Here is a 10,648-nt window from a genome sequence, read left to right on the forward strand (position 1 = left end):
TTAATATAAGTCATTGTTGCTTGTGTTCAAAAAATTGTGAAAACACTGTGAACCATGATGAAGGATAGTATTGAATTCAGTCTCTGATCTTTACACTTAAAGTTTAATAAATTCACTGGGAGCAGTTCCACATGTCTTTGTGCCAATGCTGAAACAAAGCAGCTCCAACAGGAGCAGCTGAACCTGCAAGTTCTTTGTGTGAAAAGGAAAAACTAACTTTTCAAACTGAAGAAATGTAAAAGTAAATCAACTTTGTTTGTTAGAGCAACTGAGTTGTGGGTTCAACTTAATATCTCACACTTATTAAATATGTTTTCCCAAGTACAACTGTATTTGACTACAAAAAGTTTACTTTGTCTTGTTTTGAATTATTGCAAAATTACCTCAATCTGTCCTTTAAATTTCAGCCAACTTAAAATTTTACGGCAGCATGGACGCTAACTTTTAGTTAGTTAGTGTCCTCTTTTTTTTTCTTTTTTTTTCTTTTTTTTACAATGTAAAGTATTAACACATTTACACTGATTAAGGCCAGGGGAAGACTGACCAGGGCAGGTCAAAACAATCTGACAGTTTGAATTTGACATTAACGAAAAAGTCACAGGTCATATTTTCCTGTTTTTATATTGTTTTTAAAGGTAGAATCAGTAGGAGCTGTATGTAAAAGCGGCACACAGATAGTTTATTATGTCTCATTCCCATGATGTCAAGTGCCAACATTTTGGTTTGGTAAAGTTTCCCAAGTACAGCAAAATAATGAGAAATAAGTAAATACAGGCAGAAAATGTTTTTAAGAAAATGTTGCATATTATGCTTTTAATGTAAGTATATTGTTCAGATGCATTTTTGGAAAGCTATTCCTGGCACAGGTTGGTATGAAGCAATAGACAAATCATCCAAGTGGAAGACGGTGTGGTTTGACTCTTGTTGCACAGATTGTTTTTAATGACTTTACACTGCACAGATTCCAAACTAAATTTTCAAACTGTATCTCACACGACAGTTTTGTGTGGTCATATCCATCTTACTTAACAGCCATGGAGCTGTCTCATCGCTATCAAGATAGCTTAGCAGCGCTCTGATTAAAAGAAAAGACCAAGGTTAACAGGACATCTGTTAGAAAATCTGTGCAGAGATTACTCAGCCTCATCTCACACAGACCCAGCATGGCAAATGATGTAATTAAGACCAAAGTAATACTGCCTCTTGGCCTTATTCAACCTTTGTAGTAAGTTTTTTTTTTTTTTTTTTTGTCTGATTTAAATACATTACACCTTTTAAAATAATTTTAAAACCAGTTGGAATTTTCAGACTGTTTTATGACTTTCTTCTTTACAAGATAAATGGAGAGTGACAGAAAATTGAAGATAAAGAAATCATTGTGACTCGCAGCAAAGGTCACAGGCCAGATTGGAAACCAGAACACTGCGGTCATATTTAATGAGTCTATTTGCTCTCCCACCAAGATGATTCATGTATCTGCAAAGAGTAATAATGTTCGTGATGTAATTATTTTGTATTTTAACTGATTTGGGGACAGAACATTACCTATACCCAATGTTCCCTGTCCCTCAGCCTGTTGCTCAGGATACTGAGATCAGCTGAGACATAACAGGGGACTGAAGGGGACAAACAGACACAGTGTCAGGTTGCGTAGCATTACTGGCCTTTGTGTTACGGCTCCTTGTAATGCAGCTGGTAAGGACTAAATAATGTAAAGCCAACAGTAATCTATAAGATATGACATTTTTGAAATGGTACAGTATCTTGTCTCAAACATGCTCTGTTTTTGTGATTCTGGGCCCATTTAACCAAATTTGCAGCATTTAAGATGCTATTTGAAACGCGATAATTTCCTCTCCTGTTAATTTTCTCTTAAAAAAACATATTTACACCCTATATGGGAGGATTTGAAAGCCATGTAAGAGATTTTCTGCAATTAACAAGCTACAGTAATTTGTGAAATGTGATGCTGCCACCTTTTGTATTATTATTATTATAAGTAGCAGTTCTAATAATAATACCTTTACTTACTTTTCAAAACAAGTTACACAACACTTTACATCCTAATTATAAAAGAGGACAATGGGAACAGTTAATAAGACACAATGAAAGATGATAGAGCACAGTGAAATCAATAAATTCATTCCTCATTAGTATTACTATTTTTATTATTAGTAGTATTAGAACTTTTATTGAGTTTAAATCTATATTATGTAATATTTCTACATTAAATGTTGTTAATTTTGTTGGTTTGTGCGCTTACATTATCCCAAATGTTTCCAACAATGGTCAAACTGAGAGAAAGATAACATTGCATTTCCTGCATTTCCTACTAACTGCTAATGAACTAGCAGATCAAATATGTCAGAGTGTGTGCAGGGAAGTTGGAAAATGTTACTGAATGTAATGTTAATAAAACTTTAATACATTACGTCATCAGGTCAGATTTTCATCAGTAATAGTGGTTGTTTAACGATGAAGAACAATTCTCATGATCCCATGCTACTTCACGACATCATCAAACTACATCTTTTGGTCTTGTTTTAACGTGAAAGAGACCCATAGAGGCATAACAAACATTTTGTCTGTTGCTTAGAAAGAAACTGTGTCACTTTTCATTTCACAATCACAAATTAAATTGGACTAACATCAAAAATTTGGTAACACATTTTTGTTCTTGTAGTCCAAGATAAACTCAGAAATGAGTTGTTCTTGCAGAGCTATATATAACACTAAGGTAATCTAAGGTAACTGGTCTGGACTGACTTCTCACAGATGATCAACAGCTGAACACCTCAGACTCTCTGCACCTACAGGCAGCTCTCAAATGACTCTCATTTCCCTGATCTGCTGCTTTCCCACGCTCCAAAGCCTCCCAGCTCACTGTGCTTATACAGCCTGTATTTACAGCAATAGTTCTGAGCCCAGAGCATGGACAAAAAAAAAAAGAAAAGCGTGGACACTGTCTACATGATGGATTTCTAGATCCATATTAATACATACTGTCTAGCTCTGTCACTCAAGTACAGCACATTGTGCATAATACTCCCAAGGATTTGGTTTATTTCTATAATCTCATCAAGTAACAAAGGGAATGCATGAAGTTTAGGCCCCAGTGTCGTACATCCACCAAACCCTTATGATGAGGAATGACAGCAAAGCAGTGTGAGACAAAATGAGTGTGTGTGACTGTTTCAATCTGCCCTTTTCCAGAGAACTTCAATCACTCAATTTCTCTGAGCAGTATGCTTCCAATCCCAGCAAACAGCTGGCCCGGCATTTAGAACACATGAGGATTAGGGGGTTGATTTAGTTAAAGGCTCAATCCAGAATCAGACCATAGCACCACTTATGATGCCAAGATCACCTCTCTGCTGCAGGCTTTGTTTATGATATTTATTTGTCCATGATATTTATGATATTTCATGATTTTTGTGTTGATCTCATACATATGCAGCATATATGTATGAATGTGATGGTTGCAAAGATTACACACTGAGGAATGACCTCTTTTTGAAGTCACACAGAAAACATTATCTATCTATCTATCTATCTATCTATCTATCTATCTATCTATCTATCTATCTATCTATCTATCTATCTATCATCTCAAAAGTTAAGCATCATCATGCTTCATCATTATATCATTACACAGTTGCTTTAATTCATTCAGTACAGTGTGTGTTTCTGTAGTGTTTTTAACTAATGCTGGATTAAAGTAATCTCTCGGCTGTGGATATTTTACATCTTGCTTAGTCTCCCGTGTCATCATAAGCTCAGTTGGTAATCATATGCTTTCACTCTGCCACAGGAATACAAGGAATGCAGCTGGTTATAATAACAAGGGTGTGTGTATGTAAGTGTGTGTGTGTGTGTGTGGAAAGTGCAGGTGTGTTTCGGTGTGTGCTTTGACAGCATGCATGAAAACAAAAATCTGCAGACTCAAGTAGAAGATTTCCCAGTGGCCATCGGCTCTCATTGGTTAGCACGAGGGTGCTGATTTGCATACGGTGGGAGGGTCCTGAGCCAGAACTGGGATGAATGACTTGTTCATGTCAGATAGCAATAAGGCATAGCACTCAGCAGAGGTCTGCGCTGCTCAACGCTGCTCAAAATGCCTAGGTTACTCAAGCTGTCACTCTTCCTGCTATAAGTGGAAAGTGCTGGACTAGGACAGAAACATGTTCAACAGCAGACACAGCAGCCTTAGCAAAAGAGGAGGATACTGGGTAAGTCTGATCATAATTCACTTAAACAAAACTACAAGTACTTTTTAGAATCCTGTGATTACTATTTTATAATTCAAGGCAGAGACGTGACTAGGCCCCATCATGTCCTTTTTATGACTGTATCTTATGCAAGTAAACCTTAAACTTGTAAAAAAAAATAAATAAATAAATCAAATGATTTGCTAAAATGCTAATCATAAAAGGAGTTAACTGTAATGATTACGGTTCAAATCATTGTTGCATGTGTCCTAAAAGCTCTGTAACTGCTAATATAACTAAGTGTGAATACTAATACATTAGAGATACTTCATTTTGCAAATTTCATTCCTTTATGTAACTTTATTATGTTTAATTATCTTGTATTGCAGGGATTGTGCATCCTCTTGCTTTACACCAGCCCTCTTTCCTGTTTTGCAAATTTCAGCCAAGCAAAAGAGCTCATCTATAAAATAAAGGAGGGATTACCCAGGGGAACCTTCATAGGGGCCATTGGAGTAGACTTAAATTTGGATTTCACTGTTGAGCCCCCCTATTTATTCAGCCTATCGCAAAAGAAGGTCAGCGAACAGTATGTGAACCTTAATAACACCACCGGGGAGCTTTACACATCTGCTACAGAGATTGACAGGGAGACCTTGTGTCCTGATAACTCGGAGCGGCAGGGCTGCGTCCTCTCACTGGATGTGTTTGTTTTGCCTCAGCAGTACTTCCAGCTCGTCAAAGTTAAAATCATTATTGAGGATGTGAACGACAACAGGCCAAAGTTCCCCGTGGATGAGATATGTATGTCTGTCCCAGAAAACACCCCCATAAATGCTCGTTACGCGGTGGAGCAGTCTGCAGTTGACCCTGACTTGGGTCTTCACGGAGTCCAGACCTACTGGCTTGTTAATGACTTTGGTGTGTTCACACTGGACGTTGAGGAGAATGAGGGGGGTGAGCTGACACCGTTCCTCATTGTGACGGAGGCTTTGGACAGAGAGACCCAGGCTGAATACATCACAGATATCATCGCAGAGGACGGAGGGACCCCTCCTCTACTCGGCGCGGCTACTTTAAAAATTGTCATCACAGATGTGAACGATAACTGCCCCAAATTCACAGAGTCACAAATTAATGTCACACTGCATGGGAATACCACCAAAGGGGCACATTTGGCACGTCTGCATGCTTTTGACCCTGACCTTGGTGCTAATGCTCAGATCAGCTATGCTTACAGTGAACGTGTGCCAAGGGACACTAGGAGCTTGTTCCATTTGGACAGAATCACAGGGGTGATCAAGCTAGCAGGGAAAATAGACACTGGCACAGCCACCTTTTACAAACTCACCATTCTGGCCAATGGACCCGGTTGTATCCCTGCTGTTGCCACTGTTACCGTCAATATCATCAAAGTTGTCACAGGACCCCCTGCTGTCATACCCCGGTACATCGCACCTGAAAAGGACGGGGTGGTGACAGTAAAGGAGTCTGAGCCTGCATTTTCCCCCATAGCTTTTTTTACTGTCAAAAACATTGATACAAACCAAAGGGTGGACTGCCATTTGGAAGGGACTGGTCCCTTCAGGCTTGCCCCCTACCAACTCTTTAAGAATGAATACCTGCTGGAGACTACGGAGCCCTTGGACTATGAGAGGACGCAGGAGTATGAGCTAATTGTGGTTGCTAAGAATACTAAAGAGCTTGTCATTAAGACCTTCCTCAAGGTGCAGGTATTGGATGAGAACGATAATGCTCCAGTGTTTCAGCAATCTTTGGTAAAATTATCTGTTGAGGAGAACAATCCGCCAAATACCTTTCTGACCCAGCTCCAAGCTACAGACCAGGACAGCGAAGGCAGAGGGGAGGTCATTTACCTCCTTGGAGGTGACGCCCCAGGAATCTTCGTTGTGGATCGTGTGACAGGCGTCCTAACTGTGGCGACATCGCTAGACCGTGAAGAGAAAGAGACGTACCGGTTCATCGTGAGAGCAGTGGACCAGGGGACACCCAGGAGGGAGTCAATTGCAACTGTGGTGTTGACTGTGGAAGACCGCAACGACAACAGTCCACGCTTCATCAACAAGGACTTCACATTCTTTGTGCCAGAGAACTTCCCAGGTTATGGTGAGATTGGGGTCCTCTCCGTGACAGATGCTGATGCTGGGGAGAATGGTTGGGTGGCCCTTTCCATCCTCAACGGCAGCGACATCTTCATGATAGACACAGGCCGAGGGGCACTGAGGGCCAAGACATCATTGGACCGTGAGCAACAGGGGACATACCAGCTATGGATTGAGGCGGTTGACGGCGGGGAACCTGCACTTTCCTCTATTACTATGGTGACCGTGCTCTTGTTGGATGTAAATGACAACCCGCCTATTGTCCTCTTCCCTCAGTCCAATCAGTCTTACATGCTAGTGCTACCCAATACACTCCCAGGAACGTCAATCACAGAGGTCTACGCTGTGGATAAGGATACAGGCATGAATGCTGTGATCGCCTACAGTATCATTAAGAGGAAAGGTGGTGAGCCGGGGTCATTCGCCATTGACCCAGAAACAGGAAATATCACGTTAAAGAGGGAGCTCAGCAACCGGGGCCTCTACAGCCTTCTGGTGAAGGTCAGTGATCACGGTCAGCCTGAGCCACTTTACTCAACAGTCATGGTTAACTTCTTTGTCAATGAAACAGTGAGCAACGAGAGCTACATCCAGAGTCTGCTGACCAGAGAGGCTGACATTGAGGTAGAGGAGAGGCCCTGGTACGTGGGGCAGATGAGAGACGGGCCTGAGAGGTATGAGTTGTTCCCCTGTCAGCCTGTCCTCATTGCTCTCTCAGTGACGAGCGTGGGGCTGTTCTTCTTGGTTGTTACACTGACATCTTACATATGCTGCAAGAGGTTTAAAAAGCATCGAAAGAAAAGATCAGAAGTGGAGGTACCTTTAAAAATGAAGAATGATTCAATGAAGGTTGTGAACAGAAAGCTCAGGCAGATCTCAAACATCTGATATTCAGTTGTCCACACATCCAAAACCACCACTGTTTACATGAATGTTTACAAAACTCACTGTGAGAAGTGTAGTTCTTACATGAAGTTGCTCTTTTTGCTTTTGTCATAGGCTATGATTGTTATTATTGCAATATATTTTGATTTGATTTGTATGCCACGAGTTTCTATCATTAACAGAGGCACACACTTCCATTGTATATTCTACTTTTTATCATATCTATGAACCATGGCATTCAGTCAGATGTGAAGGGTCAAAAAAAAACAAATTAAAGAAAGCAATAAATAAGCACTGGCGTCAAAGTAATAACAGCTTCATTACAAAGTCATAAGAGCAACTCATTGAAGATTACTCAGTCCAAGATTCAATGTAAATATTGTACAATATGTTTTACAAATTTATATAAAACTTTTGCATTGCATGAAAAGGACATAAGACAGTTAAAGGCACAGCAAATGTTTCTTTCTTCCTTGTTTCAGAAAATTTACATCTCTTTTCACTACCCTGCACAATTACATTATAACATAATGGAAAGGTGATGACAGAGATTGATCTATTTATTTATTAAATGCATTTGTATCTATCTTCATAAAGTAACCATAAATTTAAAAAAATCATTGATGCAGAAAATGGCTAATCAAAATGTATAACTTCACACTCACTGCATCAATACACATGAAATTTTATAGCTGTGTTACAGTATATAAACATGCTAAAACGGGGGTTTTCAAAGTCTGACACTGTGGGCCTCCCATCAGACAAAGCTTAGAAAAAGGTGCTCTCCTCTCCTTAGTTTACTTGCTTAGGTTTGCTCAGTTCCTGGATGTCTATGGGATCATGATTCTGTTATCTGATCCCATAGACACAGTTGAGCCAAGATAGCCAAATATTGTTCAATGACATTTGTAGTTTCTGACTCTGGGGAAATGTGAAAAACAATTAAATTTCCCAATATTGTGTTCTGAAGTATCTCTGCAGCCAGATGACACACAATTATCTCCTTTTGATAATATGTAATAAGTAATGTGATTATTTTACACTTCCATTCACTGAGCCTCTCCTGAAATTGTTTGGAGCCCCCACTGGGGAGGCCCGTGCCACACTTTGAAAACCTCTGTGCTAACACACTATGCACAAAAGAAATGACCCTTCCTGAGTCACAGCCTTTTTTTGGTCTGTGCTCCAATGACAAACTTGGTACATCACTTTCTTCTTTTCTGTTACCTGTACTTATAAAATTGAATATTATTAATAGACAACGCTGGGGGGAGCTGCTAGCTAGCTAGCTAATCTACATCTATCATTAGCCAGCTAGTAAGCAGACATTTTTCTTATGAGCTGGTGAGTTGACTATGGTTTAGCTAATACTAGGTAGCGAGTTAGGGCTACATCGTAAATAAGCAAATGTTAGCGAAGTCGTAGTCTACTCGCTAGATAATGTTGGTGAAATGCTTGCTTACTAGCCAGCTAATGATTAATCTAGATTAATTAGCTAGCTACCAAGCATTTATTAGCTAACTTAAGATGTGGCCCGTGATATGACCCAAGTTTGCTCAACTGGAGCACATAGCAAAAGAGATGCGGGACTTAGGAACTGTGAATTCTTTACGATAAGCATGACGATCCATATTTGAATCTGAAATCAACAGATTAACTCAATGCCCAGTTACTATTTACTCCAGAGCTTTCAGCTGTGTTTCACTATCTTCTTTAGGTCAGGTGTAATGGGGTGATATGCATTCCATGATATATATACACTGATATATTTGAGCAATATACCGTTAAATGAGGTTGAAAGCTCCAGGAATAGCTAGTAAGTGGGCCCTGAGTAGAATATTTTTCTTGGCAAAATTCTGTATATCAGAGAGCGCTGATTAGTAACCAGATGTTCTGCTTTCTGTGAAGGTTCTATAGTAACAGATCATGTATGTTAAGCCTTTGAATACCATCTCGGAATAGCAAAGAGTCCAATATTTTCACTTAAGTTGTGTCCAAACCTCTTTGTCTTTAAACTGCTTCAAGTTACATACATCAAACTCAGTTATACAATCATGCAATTCTCAATGTGTCTGTGAAAAAATGCTAAGTGTTTGTGAAAGAAAATCAAAGTAACTATTAAAGATGCTTTATTTTTATAATACACTGGATTTTCTTCTGTATTTATATCACATACATACTGTATACCTACATATTTTCCATTGTGTGTGTATTAGAACTCTTTGAACAGTTGACATTAGCTAAATATTAACACATGTTCTGATGCTGTTTAAGTTTTATCTATATCGATTATGTTTGACAGCACAGCAACAAAACAGGCCTGTGTTCTCGATTATAATAAATTAACAAACACAAAATGCAGATTTTCTATCTGAGATTCAGACTCTAAAGTATGTGAATATACCTCAAATGTGTGGTGTGGTCAAAGCAAGACTGGTTGGATAACATCAAAAAATCAATTAGAAGCTCTTTTCATAGTGAATGAATAACTAAGCATATTATTAGTGTAATCGAGTCAAGTTTAGATTGCATCCTCCTCAGACAAGATTAAATCTGGTGTACATATTAACTACTGCACTGTATCTCGGAGAGATGAAGCAGTTAAAGGTCAAAAGCCTGAGAGCCTGTGTTGTTGTTGTCATCACTTGCATAGGTCGGAGCTGGTGTGGTAACACCCAGAGTCACACTTAGAAGGAAAAACACTGAGCTGACTTGTAGCTACAGCTGCTCCTGTCTCCAGCGTTTCAGAATCAAATCAATTTAGTCCGAGCAATATTTTTTGAAGGCTGCTGGCAATCACTATACTTCACTGTACTAGCACAACTTCATAAAATATGACCCAGGAAATGGTGAAAGTGGTTTTGATGCATTCTCTTCCACCAGATGAAACCACAGTGTTTTCTCGTTTTTGTTTGTCCTGTGCCTGTTAGTGTGTACGAAGGTTGTGTGGACAGAAAAGGTTTAGGCTTCTTTGTATTCCTGTTAACAATGCACACTCCCAACTGAGGAACTTAAATGTCACTTTAAACCTGTTCAGGTTTGGCTCTTACAAAACAGGAAAAACAAACCTGTGCTGAGAATGCATCTACACATGCAGCTTCCCAAGCTATAATCAGCATTTCAGGACAGAAGCACGTCATGTTAGCACAGAGCACATCAGGGGCTCGAAACAGCTCAGTGTAATCCTCAGTAATCACCTCTGGCCGCACTGTACATTACACAAATAGGCTCAAAGATGATGATCATACATTTACAGTATATGCACGCAGTAATGTCTCTCAAGACAGGTAATCATATAGGTGCTGTAATACCACCAGAATAATCCAGAATCCAAGACATGCATTTCATCTGTCAGCCATGTTTACTATCTTGAACAGATTCAAAAAGGCTCTTACTCTTCTGCCAAACTGTTTGAGATCAATAGAACAAACT

The 10,648-nt window shown here is 39.4% G+C and overlaps 1 protein-coding gene across 1 annotated transcript; it reads left to right on the forward strand.

The window, feature by feature from the left end:
• The first annotated feature begins 4,077 nt into the window (after window positions 1-4,077).
• On the forward strand, window positions 4,078-8,107 carry pcdh20 (protocadherin 20). Its single transcript, XM_084723932.1, has 2 exons — window positions 4,078-4,229; window positions 4,598-8,107. Exons 1-2 carry the CDS (start codon window positions 4,182-4,184, stop codon window positions 7,217-7,219), a joined length of 2,670 nt encoding a protein of 889 aa, XP_084580058.1. The 5' UTR covers window positions 4,078-4,181; the 3' UTR covers window positions 7,220-8,107.
• Window positions 8,108-10,648: the final 2,541 nt, after the last annotated feature.

The sequence above is a fragment of the Lutjanus erythropterus genome, chromosome 1 (assembly GCF_056507025.1).
Source record: "Lutjanus erythropterus isolate fLutEry1 chromosome 1, fLutEry1.hap2, whole genome shotgun sequence".
Lineage (NCBI taxonomy): Eukaryota > Metazoa > Chordata > Actinopteri > Lutjaniformes > Lutjanidae > Lutjanus > Lutjanus erythropterus.